The sequence below is a fragment of the Anticarsia gemmatalis genome, chromosome 25, assembly GCF_050436995.1.
Source record: "Anticarsia gemmatalis isolate Benzon Research Colony breed Stoneville strain chromosome 25, ilAntGemm2 primary, whole genome shotgun sequence".
In the NCBI taxonomy this organism is placed as follows: domain Eukaryota; kingdom Metazoa; phylum Arthropoda; class Insecta; order Lepidoptera; family Erebidae; genus Anticarsia; species Anticarsia gemmatalis.
The window spans coordinates 317,446-337,415 of record NC_134769.1 but is presented as its reverse complement, the minus strand read 5'-3'; the positions used below and the strand labels follow the sequence as shown (position 1 = coordinate 337,415).

Sequence of the window (19,970 nt, the reverse complement as noted above, 5' to 3'; positions counted from 1 at the left end):
TTCTACATAGAGGTCTACATACATCTAATTTGTATCCAATGTGTTTTTTGTAAGACTAGTTCTTAGTACATACAAGCCTACTATTTCGATTGTAGCCTTTAAAAAATATATATTATTTTGAAGCTTCACAAAGCAAATAATAAATTTTTTTATGAAAAAAATCTCTTAAAAATCGGTCATATCAAGAATTTTTCTTTCTGAAAATCTGTTTTATACGTTTAAACCAATGTATAAATTCTAACGTATTTCTTATCCTGTGTGCAGGTTGTAGCCGTGCTGAAGGGTATCCGTAACATGCACCACTTGGAAGACAACCTGGTGGACAAGCTGTCCCACTGCGCGCAGGACAACAACGTCAAGGCCAGGGTTAAGGCTGCAGCTCTTGAAGCCTTCCAGGCTGATCCTTGTGCTTCCAAGGTAAGATACACTTAAACATACTATACCAAAACGAACAACGACTACAAGAGTCTACGATGCCCAGTAGAATGTTTTTTTTTAATATTTGAGATTATAAAATAAAACTTTAACTTATACATACTTACAAAAAATATTTAATTCAGTTAATTCATATTCTCAGCTTTGAAATTAATTAAGACAAAAAATAAATGCATTTTACGTTATTTAAGTTTTACAATTAATCATTTATTATATGAAATATTAAAAGTTATTGTAACTACCCACATATAAGTTTCGAAGCAAAGTTATTTGGATAACACTTTACCTAATAGTGAACAATAACAGTCATACACTATCAACTAATTCTCTTATTACCTTCACCAGCTGAAGAAGACCGCTATCGACCTCATGAAGAACCGTCAGCTGGACTCCGAGATCCGCATCAAGGCGTACCTCGCCGTCATCGCCTGCCCTTGCTCACACTCCGCCTCTGAGATCAAGAACTTGTTGGACAATGAGCCTGTTCACCAAGGTAACTAACAAAGCTACTACATACATAATATCACGTCTTTTTCCCATAGGGGTAGGTAGAGACCACAACCACAAACTCCCTTTGCTTCATTTAAAACCAAATAATATCTTGTCATACAGGACCACCGGTCAAGAGTTCTATTAGTTATTAAGTAATTTTAATGCAATAATTAGTGGAACTGGTGCAATAAAATACTGCATTTGGTCCGACTGTAGAAGCTATTGTATCTTCCCAGCTATAAGTTTTAAAATGAGCAAAACAATACTGTTATTAAATATTTGTCTCCTAATAAATAATAAATTAAATGTTCTGATCTTCTTATGCCTATTAACATTTTTATCAATTATCACTTAATTTTGTTACAATAATAGAAACACATTCATAAAATTTCTTTCACATGTCATGCAAAACTACAGAAAACTTAAACTTAAGCTCTCAGCTAATGAATAAAAACTAATGTATTTCTGTATTACAGTTGGCAACTTCATCTCGACGTCTCTGCGCAACATCCGCTCGTCTTCCAACCCTGACAAGCAGCTGGCTCGCCAGCACTACGGACTCATCCGCACTCCCAACAAGTTCAACAACGATGTCAGGTAAATACACAAACTCTGTCTTATCTTATGGGAGGAATAGGCCCTTTCGACACTTTAAATAACCAAACTAGGAAAAAGAAACAATTTTAATATTTTTTTGTTTTTCTTCATCGTATGGTTAGTGGTTAACCTAGTGTCACAGTTGTTCGAGCACGGACGGCCTTTGACATGGCTTTAATGACTGTTCTATTAATTAACAACAATCTGGACCGACTTTTGACGCACAGAGGCGCTAAGTTCAAATTGCTATGACCATTGACCATTGTAAAACTATTTTTGCTTTTTCCAGCAATGTCCAGAAATAGATAATAATTTTCCTGTATTTGAAATATAAACTAATACGTTGTAAAAGTTGTTATCAAATATGAATGTGATGATAAAGCTCTCTTTAAGTGAATTTTATTGATAAAAAATCTTCTTTCCTCAGGAAATACTCGTTCTCCGTTGAAGAATCCTTCAACATTGATGCCCTCGGTCTCGGTGGAAACGTGGAGAAGAACGTCATCTACTCCCAGGACTCGTTCCTGCCCAGGTCTGTCTCCCTGAACCTGACCACTGAGATCTTTGGACACAGCTTGAACGTTCTCGAGGTAAGCACTTCTATGATACATTTGAATCTTCCAGCGAAGGTATTTTTTTGTTTTAAATAAATCATGACAAATGCTTTTAAACTTTTTACCATTCTCTTGATTATCCAGTTCTCGGATTTGTTAAACAATAGTTTATGTAGGTGGCTCTGTCCATTAAATTGAGTAGCCTATGTGTTGTATGGTCTATAATATAATCTTTCACTTAGCTAATTCATATTGAAATTGATTCAGCCGGTCTGACGTGACAAACAAACAACTTTTTACATTTTTACATTGTTAACACTAATAAGACTCCCTAATTTTGCTGAACTATCTACCTACGCGTGTCTCAATCTTCGTTTCCCATATGAAGTACCTAATAACTATTTAACTAATCGATCTCCTTTGTCTCCCAGGTCGGTGGTCGTCAAGGCAACTTGGACCGCGTCGCCGAGCACTTGCTGGGACCTAAAGGTTTCTTCCGCACCGAGGACCTTCAGAACATCTACAAGAACTTCATCGTGAAGCCCCTGGACGAGTACAAGCAGAAGGCTGAGAGCGCCGTGTCCAGAGGCCGCCGCTCCGTGAAGACTGACGTTGACAGCTTTGACAAGAACGTGAGTAGTCTTTATAATCAAACTAGTTTTCGCCCGTGACTTCGTTCGCGTGAAAATATTTCCCGTGACTAAAAGTATCCTATGTGTTTATTGTTTATCTTGGTTATAAACTATTTGTGTATCAAATTTCATTAAAATTCGTTCAGTCATTTTTTAGTTACTAACAAACTTACGCTTTTATATTTTTAGTGAATTATTTCTCAACCAACCAAGGTTATACAAGGCTTCTTTTAACACAACAATTTTAAAGATCTTTCAATATAAACCATTTGGGTACGATCAACATAATAATTATTTAAATTTCATTTGCATTTACTTAACCAAATATAATGAAAAGATAGACTGAAAAGCTTACCATTCATTAAAAATGTATTTTTCCTGCAGCTGAAAGCCGAAGCAACTCCCTACAACAGCGAATTGGACTTGGACCTGTACATCAAGCTGTTCGGTACTGATGCTGTGTTCCTATCTCTCGGAGACGGCAAGGGCTTCGACTTGGACAAGGTCGTCGACCAGTTCATGCAGTACGTCAACAAGGGCATCAATGAAGTCAAGCACTTCCAGGTAACAAACACTAGCAAAACTTTTCAATAAAAAAAGACAGTTGAATTGAGAATCTCCTTTTTGAAGTCGGTTAATAACGAAATATGTTGTTTAATAGGACTTGTATTAAGTTGTTCTGTTTATTTTGCAGCAAGAAGTACGTGCCCACCTTCTCTTCTTGGACGCTGAGCTCGCCTACCCCACTTCCACCGGTCTCCCTCTGAAACTCGACCTCATCGGTTCCGCCACTGGTCGCTTCGAAGCCGCCACCAACATCGACATCCGTCAATGCCTGAAGAGTCCTCAAGACGCCAAGGTTGACATCAAGCTGGTGCCCAGCACTGACATCGAAATCACCGGAGCTCTGCTCGTAGATGCTGATGCTATCTCCGCTGGTCTGAAGGTCATCGTCAACTTGCACAGTTCTACTGGTGGTCATGTCATCGCCAAGGTTCTGGAGAACGGCCGTGGATTCGACTTGCAAGTCGGTCTGCCCATTGACAAGCAGGAGATCATCACCGCTTCCAACGATCTGGTCTACTTCTACGCTGTCAAGGGACAACCCGAGAAGCACACCCCAGTGAAGACTGACCTCACCATGAAGGAAACTTCCGGATGCTTCGACCAGGCTGCCGATTTCTTGGGTCTGACTGTCTGCGGAGAGATGAACGTACCTTTCACTTTCTCTGGACCTGAGGCTCAAGCTTCAATCTCTAAATTCATTGCTAGCTACCCACTGTCTGGATCTGCCAAGGTTCGCGTGTTGGTTGAGAAGCAAAACCTGAGAGGATACCACATCAAGGGTGTGATGCGCGCTGATGAAGCCGGCAGACGAGGATTCGAGATCTTGTTTGACGCCGAAGGTGCCAAGCACGGTCGCGCTCAACTGTCTGGTGAATACGTCTACAGCCAACGCGAGATTGGAGCTAAACTCGCTCTGGACTCTGCTCTTAAGGTCATCAACGGCCAGGTCGCTATGACCCGCAGCCCATCTGAACTGACTCTGCTCGTTAAAGGACAATACGATGCTAATGAGGTCTACGGCAAAGTTGGTTTCAACGTGCAAGGTGGTGGCGGACGTACAGTGTACAAGCCTATCGCTGAATACAAGATGCCTGGTGAGAAAGAGAAGCACAACATTCCAATCTCTGGCCAAGTTATTGAAGAAGTCCATGACTCTACAAGGAAGTACACCATTGAGGGTGTGAAGTTGAACCTGCCCAGCATGAAGGAGCCCATCTGCATCGACGGTCACGCCGGTATCTCTGGCGCTAAGGACTTCGACTTCGATGTTGTTGTCAAGGACCTGGCCAACTTCAAGGGATCTTTGAAGAATAATGATGTGACTGCTGAGTTCATGAACAAACTGAACCCGTACATCAACTTCAGGCTGAAGGGACACTTCGAACATGACCAAGTTGTAAGTATTTCTTCACACTTTATAAATAGCCTGATATTGTCTTTATATCTAAGGCAATTATCATCATTATTTATTTCAAAATTATTGCTTAGTACAAGCAATGTCGAAAAGCTCATATTTTTGTATAAGGCAGTAGTCTTAATTCATATTGCTTTCTCAGACACGTAACGAGATCGACCTGGTCTACGGTGGCGACCTCCGCAACCAGCAGAACCGCGTCTGCTTCGGCCAGATGTACAAATACCACAAGAACTCTGAGGAAGACTTCAACCTCATCACCAAGAACAAGTGTGAGTATCCCTTTAAAGACCATTATTTTGTTTGTTCAGGAAAAAGTTACGCTTCAAAATAATAGCGAATGACAAATTGCCTGGCTATAATTTTCAGAGTCATGAGTAGGTTTTTAAAGATACTTACTTGGTATATTTTGCCAAATGTAAAATGTGTAATGTTGAAATATCTCAAAATTCTGTTGAAAAAACTCACAGAGGCGCCCATAGCCAGTTGCGCTCACTGGTCGGTAAACGATCTGTGGGTTAAGCAACCCTTGGCGCGGTCACTCTATAGATGGGTGACCGCATAGTGGTATTTGAACTGGGCGTCTCCGTGCTTCGGAGGGCACGTAAAAAGTCGGTCCCGGCTGTTGTCTACTAAGATAACAGTCGTTAAGCCATGTAAAAGGCCTTCGGGCGGCTTGAACAACTTTGACACTAGGTTGACCACTAACCATACGATAAGAAGAAGAATCTCAAAATTACTGAAATCCTCATTCATTTTTTCTTCTACAGTCGAAATCTACGCCATCCCCCTGATCGCCCGCTTCGACGCTGACATCGACCCCAAGAAACTGGACATCGAAGCCTCAGGCCAGTACATGGACAAGAAGGCCGAATTCGACCTGGACGCCAGGACTCACATCAAGAAACAAGGAGACTACAGCCTGAAGATCAAGACTCTCTACGACAAGAACGGAGTAGAAGTCTTCTCGAAGAGGGACATTGTTTCTGCTGACAAGTCTAATTTGGAAAATTACATTGAGTTCAAGAATATCGGCAAATATGAGCTGTCTGGAGTCGTTCTCCATAAGACTAAGCCTAATGACATGAATGTTGGTGCTATTGGACACCTGAAGGTGACCATGGGCAGCAAGGCCCAGGATATCAAGTGAGTAAATTTATGAACACATAAATATGTACAGTAAAAAGACTGCCAAAATATAATATACTACAAAATATCTAGACTTTTCTGATTCTAATGCTTCAACTAAAAGAGCTATTTATTTGTATGTTTTTACCGCTAAATAGTACCTCATCAGAAACCGGGTTTAGATGTAGCAAATCTTAATATATTTATTTCTTTTACATTCCATTCAACGCACCTATTACAGCCAATTTAAATCATTCATACGTCTTTTCCCAGGTTCGACGTCGGTGTCATCGAGACCCCCAGCCTGTACTCCTCTCACGCCAAGGTCACAGAGTCCCAGGGTGAGGTCCTGGACTACCTGCTGAAGTTCAACCGTGGACCCAACGCCAACGGACAGCTGAAACTAGTCATCAAGAACACCATCTCTGCTAACGGTCAATTCAAGGTGGCTGATGATAAGGGCAATGGAATGATCATTGTGGACTTCGTGAAGGTAAGTGACAATAACAACCAATAGTTTTTTAACTTTTTGAATTGAAATTTGATTAAAGTTGACGATTTGTTGGATGATTTATTAATAACACTATGTTTATCCCGCGATACATGAATTAGAAAAAACGAAACTTTAGATTGACGTTTTTAACTTTATATGAACTTTATATTATAAATTTAATTTATAATATAAAGTTCATATAAAGTAAATAATCAGTTCATATAAAGTAAATAGTAAATAATCTTTAATTATTTGTGCGATCCACAAATAATTGTTTCGGGTCTGGTTGTGCTTTGTGTCCGTTGTTTGTATGTTTGTAAAAGTCCCCGCGACACAAGAGCAATTCTTAGTGCGGGAGTTGTCTTTTTTTAATAAGAAATAAAAAAAAAAAAAAAAAAAAAAAAAATATTGTGTCGAAAATCGTTAACTTTAGATTGAACATTAAAGCCTTAAAAGTAAGAAAGAAATTATAGTCCAATTTTATTATTTTTTGTTTAATCTCCGTTTTGTAATGTTGCTACCGAAAGCTAAATAATAAGGTTTGTTATAATACCTACGAATAATCTACGAACCAAACACCTTCTCCTAGTAAAATCAATTGCTTAACGAAGATATTTATCTCCAGGCCCAGCGCAAGATCAAGGGAGACTTCAAGTTCCAAGCCAAGGCTCCGAACTACGGAGCTGACGTGGACATCTTCCTCAACTACGAGAAGGACAACCACGACAAGATCCACTACAGCGCCACCGCCAAGAAGACTGAGAAACTACTTGACACCAAGTAAGTACAAGAAAAAATTATATAACCACTTTTTTAAAGTCTAGATTGACACTTAGAGATTTACTTTTTGTTTCTATCTCTGTGGCGCCGTCGGTAGTGTATCTGACAGCTAAAGACAAGATCTCGGGTTCGATTCTCAGATTGGACAAAGTGCTATTGATCTTATTCTAAATAATTTTTTTTAGAGTCCGGATATTATATATTTATGAATCTGTTCGGTTTCCTAACCCTTTTTTCTGTCATTCCAGATTTTACATTGTTTTAAATTCGGAACATTCATAATCCTAAATCATATAATAGTACTGACGAAATACTTTATTACATAATCTTTCCTTTATTTGTTCTCGACCTAATCTTCATTGAATCGTCAGTTGAGTACTCTCACTTAAGACCAACTTCTTTTCCGATATTTGGCCACTGCCTACTTCATACAAAACAAGCATGATTTAAACGTGTTTCCAAAGTATCTAACGTGAGTATATTTTCAGGAACAAATTCGAGTACAACGGCAAGAAGTTCGAGCTGAACGTGCGTCAGGACGGAGTGTACTCCACCGTCGGCAAGACCCACGCGCTGTTCGAGCTGGTGCTGCCCACCGACCGCTGCCTCACGCTGAAGGTCGACCGTGATGTCTCACAGAACAAGGACGTAAGTAAAATAATCAGCCTAGCTTCCTCCCAGCTATGTTGGAGACGTCTTCCAGTCTCACTTGGATGCAGCTGAATATCAGTATTTTACATGGAGCGGCTGCCTATCGGACCTTCACAGCCTAGTTACCTGAGTTATAACACGATAGCCCCGGCAAATACTGGTTGTCAGACTTTTAAGTTTCTGACTACTGTTAACGACTGTCAAAGATCTTTGAAAATGAGTATGACGTAACTTCTGAATATTATTGAAGATTGATTTAAAATAGAAATGTTCATTAATAGTAGTAATTTGGCGAAATATAATTGTAAAATGCTTAAAAAAATTAACAACCAAATGATTTGTCTAGTAGACAAACACACGCATGCTTATTAGGTATGTGGTTTGGAGATCCAAAAAGCTGTGTCTTTAATACCTATCTCCATATCTATACATTAAAATAGCGAATTTTAGCACTTTTTAAACCGATATTTAATTCATACAGACTTACAACGGCCACGCCGAGGTGCTCCTCTCCGACGCCACCAAGCGCGGAGGAGCAGCCTCCACCATCAGCTACAAGGGCAAGCTCTCCAACACCAACTTCGACAAGGAGATCATCAACTACGAAGGCCAGGTGGAGCTCAAGCTGAAGGGCGGCAAGAAACTCCTCAACACCTTCTTCCTGAAGAACAACCCTGATGGTGACAAGTTCAAGTTCGATTTCAAGGTGAGTCATTGACCTTTTATTTACCACCACTTTTGTATTTCACCAATTCTCTATTTTAATTATTTTTAACATTCTATACCATGTAAAGGTGGCGATTTACTGACTTATTATCTGGCCTTTCAATGAATTCCCTAAACCATACGTTTTTGTACAAATCTATATTCTTTCAAAACGTAACTATTCCATAGAAGAAAATGATCAATCAGGTAGGATAATTAGGGAATGAACAGTTTGAACACATGGCAAAATGGTTAAATGGCGATATCCATAAATATTGTACTGAAAGGTAGCCCAAACGCTAATTCCCATATTCTCCTCTAGACCGAGCTGACCGGCAACCTGGCGCCTAAGCCAGCCTCCATCTCCGGCCACTACATCTACCTGGACTCCACCACCAACCGCGACGACAAATACCGTCTGAAGGCCAACTATGGAGACGACACCAACCTCGAAGTCACCGGCGTCTTGGAAGTCAAGGCTTTGGACAAGGGTGACAAGAAGTAAGTCACAAGAACAGATTTCTTGAAATGAAATAATTGATTCTGAATGAATGATTCTTCAAAGCTTTTAAACTATCGCTTATATACATAATACGAAACGTGCAGTTAAACGCGTGTCTGACCCGTTTAACTATTGTGTATTTGTTGGGTTGTATAACTGAATGTTTGAATCAGTTACGAATCTAGGTTTTTTTTCTATTTAATTTTTTGTATGTTGTCATAGTTGTTTTGGGAAGAATTTAAAGTCTACTTCAGACTAAAATAACTCTCTAAAAATTTATAATTGAAAAATTCGTGCGTGTTATTTAAACGTCATAGAATAAAATTGACGTTGCTCTGTAGATCAGGGTACAAAAAAGTTTAAAAAAAAACAGTCAATTTTCCAAAGAGTGTCATCATATTGAATACTTTATTTCATCTATACTAATATTATAAAGCTGAAGAGTTTGTTTGTTTGTTTGTTTGTTTGAACGCGCTAATCTCAGGAACTACTGGTCCGATTTGAAAAATTCTTTCAGTGTTAGATAGTCCATTTATCGAGGAAGGCTATAGGCTATATTTTATCACGCTACGACCAATAGGAGCGGAGTAGCAACAAAAAATGTTACAAAAACGGCGAAAATTTTGACCCATTCTCTCTTATGACGCAAGCGAAGTTGCGCGGGTCAGCTAGTTACTAATATAAATTCTCGTTATCCCTAGATACTTGGACGACTACACGGTGACTATCAGCCTGCCCTTCGAGAAGGCGCACGACATCAAGTACGTTAGCACTGTGCTGTACCTGCAACCTGAGAACAAGGACCAACTAGAGGTAATACCTTTAAACTTAGTTTACTAACCCAATAGCACAGATTATTAAGCAATCATTGTTTCTGTATTTCGCTTCTTTTTCCGTTCAGGAGTAGTTTTAATACTTTTGTAGAAATATCAACTTCTTTATCGAGACAAATTAACAGATTTTTTCGCTATTTATCTCTCAGAAACGCTATCAGACACTTTTCGTAACCGTCAATCTGGCGGTTAAAATTAATATGATGGCCAGAAAAAGTGCTTATGTACCTCTTGGCAACTAATTTCATTAACTCAATATATAACAGAAATGATATTATTCTGTATAATTTGTTTTTATGATCTCTATCTACCCCCATGGAAAAAAGCCGTGGTTTTTCACATTACTTACTTGATATTTTTTTGTTCTACAGTACACCATCGTGGAATCAGTGCAAGTGAACGCTGACGTCTACAAGATCGATGCCAACGGCAAGGTCGGAGAGAAGAGCGGCTTCAGCACCGTCAAGCTGCTGGTGCCCCACGTGGACCCTGTCACCCTGGAGGTCAACTACAAGAACGACAAGACTGGTGAGTTCAAACAAGTGCACTGACGTGAATAAGTAAAGATATCGCGACATATTGAGAACCTCTTCCTCTTTTTTCATGGAGGGTAAAAATAATGAGCTTATATAATAAAGAATGTCCTAAGTTATTATGCCATTTGCTATTATGAATGCCAAGCGGTTTAGATCCTTTGAATGTCTTAACAATATTCAGCAATTTTAATGCTGCCATATATTTGTTTTCCCTTTTTTTAACCAATGCCTGTCCCAATGCTAGGCAAGGATTTTACCCGAATGAAGGAGGCCTTGAGTCTAAAAAATAATCTGTTTAATGGGAGGCTTAGTTTCTCTTACCCAAAGAAAATACCTAGACCAATGGATAAAAAATTACATTGAAACTAATTTCCTATCATCTTTCAGACGACAAGATCGACAGCCATGCCGAAGTTAAAGCTAAGTACGGCAAGGGCAAGTCGGCCTCCGTCGCCATGGACGCGTCCGTCGCCCCCAGAGACAACAGCCTCAGCATCAAGGCCAGCACTCCTCACATCGAGAGCCTGAAGAGGCTTGAGTTCACTGTACACTCCAAGGTAAAGAACTTCACTCATTTGACTCTCAAAACTTTAGGTCTTGAAGACAACATAAGATGTTGTACCCTTACACGAAATTAAATTGATTTTATTACTAACTTTAGCTATCCTATTATAACGTTTCCAAGATATATTTTATATACCTACCCACCATATTAACACTGATTTACTACCTATAATTTAAAACTATTTATACGTACAAGTGTATGCTTCTAATACTTTTGTATATATCATTATTATTATACTCGTAGTTAGTATGATTTTTATTGTATTTCATATTTTTACCTTCAATATAATTTTCGTAAATTTTAATCTTAATAAAAGCAAATTAATTTGCATCCTTAACAAATCATTACAGAAGCTTTCTCTCTAAACACTTTACGTCTTGTTTAACTTACTCTTTAAGTTCATTACCACTAATTCACCTTCTTTCCCACAGAACCCAGCCCCCGACACGTACGTATCCAACGTACTGATCGACGCTGACGGCCGCGTCTACAAGTCCGACTCCTCGTTCGTGTTCTCCAAGGCTCACCCCCTCATCGACGTCAAGTACACCAGCCCTAGCAGCCCTAAGACCAGCAGGTAACTATCTATCTGATCCAGAAGTCAAATATTGAAACCCATTATAATTGCAGTCGATATCCCTCAGAGGGAAGTTTGCTCTTGAACCAAAACTATTCCTTATTTCAATTAATTACTAATCACAATTTTAAGTCATTTGTATTTTGCGCTTGCGTTAAAATTCCGAATTATTGCAATTTATTTAACGCTCAATACAAAGACAACAACAATACAAACTCAAAGATAGCATAAAATCTCCTAATCACGCTATATTTATAATAGTGCTTATTATAAATACACAAATAAGCATGTAACAATAAAAAATCAAGACTTTTTCCTAAAAATACGGCAGGGAATATGCATAGGAACTCCTTATAGAATAGAGCAAAAACATTCGAATCAAAAACAGATTCAAACATAAGCAGCAAATTCTAACACATTCCCAAAATTTCAGGCTCTACATCAAAGGTAGCTCTCTCAGCTCAACCCAGGGCAAGGTAGAAATGAAGGTAGAGAACATCCGTGACATCTCCGCCGACCTGACCAGTGAGGCCAGCATCCAGAAGGACAACGTAGCCTTCAAGATGGTCGCCAACTCAGAACAGCTTGGCTACAAGAACTACCAGGTGGAGATCGCTAGCAAGGACACTTCTAACGGCAAGAGGCTGGAATTTAAGGCAGTAAATGACAACAAGAATGTTCTTAGTGGAAGGTGAGAACATACTGATTATATTTAACAACATTTAAAATAGTACTCTCGGGCTTACGTCGGTTTAAATAGTATACCGTGGCGCAGTGGTTAAGATGGTTGCTCGCCACTAACGTTAAGTCGAGAGAGAGTGGGTTTCATTCTCACACGGAATAAATATTTATGCGATCCACATTTAGTTGTTATGGGTCTTGTAGTACTTTGTGTCCGTTGTTTGTATATTTGCAAAGTCAGAGCAGATGACAATTATTTCAATAATCGTTCAAATGTATTTATTATTTGCTTAGTATCAAACAATAGGTTGGTATTTTATAGTATAAGAGTGTAAAATATTCATAAAAATTAGATTTCAGGTTGTTTTATACATATAAGGATAAAATATTTAGAACTTAACGTTTACTAACATATTTATTTCGTGTCCAGCACTTCGTTCATCAGCAAACAGGAGAAGGACAAGATGATCATCGAAGGTTCAGGCGCCGTGAAGGTGAAGGATGAGCAGAAGTCCGCCAACTTCAAGTACATCCGCACCATCCTGGGAGAAGGAAACGAGAAGGGTGTTGAGGTAAATACATGAACAAATAATTTACGTTTTTTAGGTCAAAGTTTATTACTATTAGTATCTTATAACTGAAATTGGAATCCTTACAAACATTTATTCTGAGTGCATAAGTTGTCAGAAATATTGTACTGAAATATAAAATAATTTTACATATAAAGTTTCATACATAACATTGTAATGAAATCTTGCGTGCCTTATAATTTTTAACACATTTTTGAGAGCATGAAGTAAGGTCCCTTATCTTCTCCCTCGTTGGTTAGGAAAAGCCTCCTCCTCGCTCAGTAATAGGACAGCCATGAGATGAAAAAAAAGTTTAATACCAATAGAAAAAAAGTTAATTCATGCTATCAATGACATTTAATTAACCACCTTTGTCTATAAATTCTTGATCTACCTACATATTCTTCCAAATATTAACGTACTCTTTTGTTCTCTAGACCTTCTTCAACATCGCCATCGGCGAGCGCAGCTACGTGGCCGAGTCCAGGGTGACCAACCTTGAGTACAAGAACTCCTACGTGTACTGCGAGGAGAAGAAACAGTGCGCCCATGCTGAGATCAACTCCAAGATCGATATCTCCAGTGAGTTTACTTTCATTCTCTACATACATAATATATAATGTGAAACTTATAATGCCTGAAGATGTAGGCAGAGGTGTATGAAATGCACTCACCTTTCCTTTCTCTTTAAACAATATTCTTCCGAAAGACAGAGTTTTTCTTAATTTGTTGACTTTTTTCATAGCGTTGGCGCTTAATATAAACAGTACTTACTATAAAACATAATTTAGCTTCTTCGAAAAACGGCACTTTTGCCTAATGTCTACATACCCAAACTAAACATAATAAGTTTTTAACTTTTACCCTGCATAATGTATTCAATTTTGTATGATGACCGAAAATAAACCTTTTTCTCAAATGTGAACATGAGCCTTATAATATATTATTATAATGCAACGAGTCTTAAACGCGATTGAAAATTTAAAGTTATGTGTACAAGTCGCGAGACTTTTAAATCGTTAATCTTATAATACCTACCTATCAAACCATGTAATAAGAAAACTAACGGTTATTTTCCCTACAGAGCCTGGAGTAATCCAGAACGTAGTGACAGCTGGCTTCGACCTGCGCAAGCTGGGCATTGCTCCCGAGTTCGGTCTGAACATCAAGGACGAGGTGTCAGACAAGAAGATGCCGCAGTACACCATGGACGTGCACATCAACAAGGAAGACAAGAAGTACCACCTCCATGTCTACAACACTCCTGAACATGGAAGTAAGTCTATTACACTTTTGACTATTTAAATATATCTATTTTCAGCTTCGTGAATAGAGCATTTGTTTAAACTGTAGTAGCTGCTAGATGTACCGATACTGTCACTTACTTTAAAGACTGAAGATTTGGTCCCATTTCTTGGATCAAAATAAGGGATTCTTAGCTTTTCTATTAGAATCTTAATCTTACATTCAATTTTGTTATGTGTATATTAAACCAGAAATATCAAATGCGGACCAACAATGATAGCTTACTCTTCGAAGAATGTAAAGTTAAACTTACCTTTATCAACACATTTCAAAACGACGAAAAAACACAATATCCAAAACCCATCTACCAGTTACAAAAACCATACTCAACCAATCTTATTTCCCAGACGCCAAATCTGGAATCACCGTGAACCTACCCACCCGCGTGTTGGCCCTGGAGTCTGTGGTCACGTACCCCACCAACAAGGGTCTGCCCTTCCCCATCCGCGGCGAGGTGTGCCTCGACATGGACAAGAACAAGCAAGGACACAAGACCTCGGCCAGGTTCCTGGTAGACCTCGACGTGTCTAATGAGAACCAACAGTCTGCTGTCGCCGAGTTTGGATTCAACCATCCTAAGATGAACAAGGTGTGTAGTAGATTTTGAAAAACTATGAAAAAGTTACTTTGAGAAATTGGTTTTTGGTCCAATCCATTAAGAGATAGACTTTTTCATATGTCTTTTGGCTTTATAAATAGGATTCTCCATCTATTTTTAACCACCTTCAAGAATAAGTAGGTGGCTGTGTAAGTCTTCATGAGATCATACTCTGGAAAGTTATCTTTTTATTTTTTCTTCATCACAACACGTCTACGTTTCTACGTCACCAAATAGCAGTAGTAATTCTTACAGAAAACTGACCACAATTATCTTTATTTCTGCAGGAGGCCGTCGTGAAGATTGGCGGAGTAGTACAGCGCCCAGCTCAGAACTCCGTCAAGATTGAGACCTCTGCTTCCGTCTCCCACCCCGCTCTTGGAGCTGTAAGTACACGCCATACACAAACTCAACTTAAACTTTAATTAATTATCTTTGTATTTTACTGACGAAATTTTATTCTTTCACAGACCCGCGAATCTAAGATCTTGTTTGAAGGATCACCTACCCACGTCAAGGTTTTGGTAAGTAAATTCACTGTTTATAAATTTATCGATATAACTGACTATTATATTTATAGTGACCATCAATACATCAGATACGTGATAAAGCCGCAGATACTAAACTTCTTCTTCTTGCAGGTCAACACTCCTCTCGTGAAAGTCATCGACGTAGAAGGAACAGCGACTGTCAACGACAACTTGCAGAAGGCTGAAGTGAAATTCTGTCTGCTGGAGGGCAAGCCCGTCGCAGTGACCGCCATCGCCAAGGACTACCAATACTTCGAGTTCACTACAGGTTATAGCGGTGATTATTTAATGTTTGGCGTGCAACTTAACTTAAGAACTGTTTAAGTGAGCCCGTCAAATGTCGTGGCGTCTGTTTGTGTTCATATTGACCATTTTATTGTAGATTTACATTCCTGGGTTGTTGAAAATTAACCAAAATACCTTTTAAGTATAGCGTCGTTCTCGATAATGCCAAAAAAAAAATGCTATTGCTGCAAATGAACTGATTAACATCTCACATACATAGTCATCATAAATCTCTTGATAAAGAGACCTTAGAATTTTAAGACTAAGACAGTAACTATGAAGTAAGAAACTTATTCTAAGGCATTTTAACAGACTCTAGTTTTCATTGCACTGGCACACAATCTCGTAATTCTCAAAACTAATAGCCGATATTAATATGCTATCCATGGATACATTTACTTATCTCCAGACACACTTTATATGGAAGACCTGTCATTATTTAACAGAAGATAAGCAAACCTATCCATTGGTTATTAATATCGGCTGTAAAACATCACAAACTTAACCTTTTTATCTTGAACAGATGAATCAGACCGCAAGCTGTCCATCGTGGGCCACATCCAGCCGGAGAAGCGCGTGGACGTGAGCGCCGACATCGTGCTCGGAGGACAGAAGAAGAACATCGTTCACGGAGCCCTGTTCCTCGATGATAACCTCATCAAGAGCGACTATGGCGCGTCTAAGGAGAACTTCAATTACTTCTTCGTAAGTTTGTTGAAATAGCACAAGTTTTACAAAATTAAAGCGTATTTAAAATATCTCAAGAATTCATGAAAAAAATAAGCTTGCTTGCTGACTATCTTTGTAACGTCTACGTATAATGTAGCGGTGGTGAAACTTCCAATTGTCTAGTTTCCAATATAAGCTGCTTCTTTACTTAGGTTACTTTACTATTACACACATTTTTCACAAAATTCAGTTATTCAAACAGCTATATGATCGTTAGGCAAGATCAACAAAGACTTTCCATCAGCAACCTCACAAAGAAGAATCCTAGCTAACCGTAGACTCTTCTTCCAGGCTGCTCTCAAGAAGGACCTGGACAACCTGGCAGCCCGCATCAAGCAGCTGGGAGACAAGGCCAACAACGACTTCAAGGCGACCCTCAAGCGCGTGGAGCCCACTCTCCAGAACGTGCAGAAGGCTTACGCCGAGGACATCAAGAAGTTCTACCAGGAGATCGCTGATGATAAGGCGCTGAAGGAAATCTCACACGCTTTGTAAGTATACCGAACATGAAACTTATACATTACCATGTGTAAATGCCGCTGGAAAATTATAAAATTGTCCCGACGCTTGTCTCGTTTAATGATGACTAACTGGATTAACCCAAACAAATTGTGACCTAGTGGACTGGCATATTATTAGTTAAACTACCCATTACCTCATTTAATTAATGACCCCCAAATTTGATTTCGAACCCCAAATTTGGATTTTCAATTGGAATTATTACAAAAAATTGTTACAGTTCGAAGTTTTCCTGACGGAAGGTAAATTGTTGTATATTTATTAACCAACTAGCTGACCCGCGCAACTTCGCTTGCGTCACATAAGAGGGAATGGGTCAGAATTTTCCACGTTTTTGTAACACCTTTTTACTGTTACTCTGCTCCTATTGGTCGTAGCGTGATGATATAAAATATGCTTTTTTTTCACGAAAAATATTCTTAAAATTATTCATATCTCATACTTAATACATAAATAACCGTCCGTTGTTCCGTTGTCATGGCAACTGTTTTAATGGTATATCCGCCATTAAAACAGTTGCCATGACAACGGGATTTTGTTAATTCAATGTCATTATAATATTGGTAATTCGCGACTCCGGTGGCGAAACCTGAATTTTCCCGGGAAACGCGTCATTTTCCCGGGGTAAAAAGTAGCCTATGTCCTTTCTCGGGTATCAAAATATCTCCATACCAAATTTCATGCAAATTGGTTCAGTAGTTTAGGCGTGATTGAGTAGCAGACAGACAGACAGACAGACAGACAGACAGACAGACAGAGTTACTTTCGCATTTATAATATTAGTATGGATTATTGTTTTACAGCAACGAGATCGTGCACTACCTGGCTAAGATCATCGATGACGTCATCCAGGGTACCAAGCCCATCGTGGACAAGATGACTCAGGTCTACATCGACACCGCCAAGAAGATCCAGGACATGTATGAGAAGAAGGTACGCTATCACACTATAAAACACGAAATTTGTTATCAACTTCAACAATTTTGTATAATTTTGGTAATCATTCTCCGAAAAACTTACTATCTTCTTACAACACCTAGTATTTTTTTTGTTTAAAGACGCTACATAAATATGTGAGTAAAATTGTACCTATTTCAAAATAATGATGATGAAGATCTACAAGGAGATCCCAAATAAGACTTCAAATCTGTTAAAAATAAAACTTGAAATCTAAGAAAATTCCATTATACATATCAGCCAAGGGCCGCCGATTATTGAATATTGATTTTGATACAATTCCACAGAAATTGTTTAACTTCACAATAACAAATGACAAAAAAATGTTAAACAAGAAATTAACAAATACTAACCTACCTATTTACTTGTAGATCGAGCCTCAGATCAAGCAGATCTACGACACAATCGCTCACGCCGTCAAGGAGTACCTGGACAGCATCATCGACGTGGTCGCGCACATCGGCGCCATGGTGCAGGACTTCTACCAGAAGCACAAGCCCGAACTTGAGGAGCTCACCAACGCGCTCACCAGCATCTTCAAGGGTAAGTTGAAAATAAAACGATACTATAAATGGAGGCTTCAGGATTTTAAAATCAGTCAGTTTAATTGCCCAAACAAAACATTTTTAGCTACTTTTATAGATGGCCAGTATGATTCGGATGTTTTTTTTAAAATCATAGTTTTGTTATTATATCATTCAGCATCTTTGTATCTATATAGTTCTAGTCCAAAAAAAATATCGTACTATTAAGATGGCAAAATATCTAATAATAAGTCTTTTGTTTCCTTAAAATCTCATTTTCGACTACTCAGTAGAACTACAGTAAAATTAACAAAATATGATCCATATTTTTCTTCAAAATACATCCTTACGCAAAAGCTGCATTAAACCACCAATATTCTACTAACATATGACTAATCTAAACATTTCTTCCACCAGACCTGACCCGCCTCCTGGTTGCTCAACTGAAGGAGTTCCGCGCCCGCGTCACTCAGCTGACCGCTGAGCTCTCCCAACAGGTCAAGGAACTGCCCATCGTTGCTTTACTCAAGGAGAAGGTAAGAATTTACTCAAATTTAAAAAAAAACGTATTACTGAATAACTGGAACCATGGTATTATACAATACGATAAAAGTAAAACAGATACATGTACTTTTAAGTACAACTTAAGCGGTGCAATAAAGAGGTGATCAAGCAAGCTGTTCTCCAACTTTTCGCAGCATCCTTGATAAGCTTACTATTTAATTAGAAAAAGTTTTTTTTAGTCTTGGTACTTTACGTTTGTCATTTTTCTACTTGTCTCCGTAACTCCAGAATAGTTCTAAACACGTAAATGCAGTAGCTCAGAATACTAATTTTCTTATTACTTCCAGTTCCAAGAGCTAGCAGTACCGGAACAGGGTCTGGCTCTCCTCCAGGACGTGTACAACACCATCCGTGCCTTCATGCCCACTCCCGAGACCAGAGACTTCTCTGACGCTCTCCACGCTTACGTCATGAAGGTAAGACTTCACTTTACATTGTAACCAGGTGCCTATTCAAGCTCAATATGCCATTGTTAAAGTATATTTCACATCAGATTTTTTTGAGATAGGTATCCTTAAAGAGTTCGTCGCAAAAGAGGAATAAATTGCCCTTATACTGGCAAAAAACCAAAGGTTTACTTGTTGCCTCATGTTTAAGTTGTCATAATTAATTATGAAGCTTTAGTTATACCTTCAACTTTTAAATAAAGTTGTAGAGATTCCATCAAGGTTAAGTCTTATATTCCTTTTCACTACACAACCGAGGCGCTCATAGCCAGTTGCGCTCACCGGTCGGTAAACGATCTGTAGGTTAAGCAACCATTGGCGCGGTCATTCTATAGGTAGATGGGTGACCGCATAGTGTTATTTGAACTGAGCGTCTCCGTGCTTCGGAAGGCACGTAAAAAGTCAGTCCCGGTTGTTGTCAATTAAGACAACAGTCGTTAAGTCATGTCAAAGGCCTTCCGGGTGGCTTGAACAACTTCGACACTAGGTTGACCACTAACCATACGATAGATAGATAGATAGACTATAACAACAACAACTAACCAACCCATATTTCAACAGAAACTGAAGCAAGAGAAGTGTGACGACCAGAAGGAACTGCGCGTGGTGTACCAGAAGCTGTCCACCGCCATCACCTCGCTGATCCAGTTCATCCGCACACAGCTCGGACAGTTCGGAGTCACCGGACCTGTCGGATCTTTCAACCCTGTAAGTTATCCGAAGTACTTTATATGCCGTATAAAAATTAAAAGAACTAAATATTCAGATTCTGTTGAATCATTTAAAATCAAATCATCTATTT

At 38.9% G+C, this 19,970-nt stretch overlaps 1 protein-coding gene across 2 annotated transcripts in view; it reads left to right on the top strand.

The window, feature by feature from the left end:
• apolpp (retinoid- and fatty-acid binding glycoprotein apolipophorin) overlaps positions 1-19,970 on the top strand; it is a 38,018-nt gene that overhangs the window by 10,702 nt on the left and 7,346 nt on the right. Inside the window, exons 11-43 of one of the 2 annotated variants that reach the window (XM_076131087.1) lie at positions 265-417; positions 781-928; positions 1,404-1,524; positions 1,952-2,114; positions 2,510-2,710; positions 3,095-3,274; positions 3,405-4,673; positions 4,834-4,963; positions 5,462-5,837; positions 6,093-6,312; positions 6,938-7,092; positions 7,581-7,740; positions 8,225-8,449; positions 8,771-8,949; positions 9,652-9,763; positions 10,155-10,311; positions 10,707-10,876; positions 11,316-11,461; positions 11,895-12,152; positions 12,573-12,714; positions 13,149-13,293; positions 13,796-13,987; positions 14,364-14,605; positions 14,902-15,000; positions 15,085-15,138; positions 15,256-15,412; positions 15,953-16,134; positions 16,450-16,649; positions 17,481-17,610; positions 18,006-18,177; positions 18,576-18,694; positions 19,010-19,138; positions 19,730-19,876. In XM_076131087.1, coding sequence (XP_075987202.1) covers positions 265-417; positions 781-928; positions 1,404-1,524; positions 1,952-2,114; positions 2,510-2,710; positions 3,095-3,274; positions 3,405-4,673; positions 4,834-4,963; positions 5,462-5,837; positions 6,093-6,312; positions 6,938-7,092; positions 7,581-7,740; positions 8,225-8,449; positions 8,771-8,949; positions 9,652-9,763; positions 10,155-10,311; positions 10,707-10,876; positions 11,316-11,461; positions 11,895-12,152; positions 12,573-12,714; positions 13,149-13,293; positions 13,796-13,987; positions 14,364-14,605; positions 14,902-15,000; positions 15,085-15,138; positions 15,256-15,412; positions 15,953-16,134; positions 16,450-16,649; positions 17,481-17,610; positions 18,006-18,177; positions 18,576-18,694; positions 19,010-19,138; positions 19,730-19,876 — 6,633 coding nt within the window. Of the gene's footprint in view, positions 1-264; positions 418-780; positions 929-1,403; positions 1,525-1,951; positions 2,115-2,509; positions 2,711-3,094; positions 3,275-3,404; positions 4,674-4,833; positions 4,964-5,461; positions 5,838-6,092; positions 6,313-6,937; positions 7,093-7,580; positions 7,741-8,224; positions 8,450-8,770; positions 8,950-9,651; positions 9,764-10,154; positions 10,312-10,706; positions 10,877-11,315; positions 11,462-11,894; positions 12,153-12,572; positions 12,715-13,148; positions 13,294-13,795; positions 13,988-14,363; positions 14,606-14,901; positions 15,001-15,084; positions 15,139-15,255; positions 15,422-15,952; positions 16,135-16,449; positions 16,650-17,480; positions 17,611-18,005; positions 18,178-18,575; positions 18,695-19,009; positions 19,139-19,729; positions 19,877-19,970 lie in introns of both variants that reach the window. The other variant, XM_076131086.1, reaches the window with a different exon arrangement.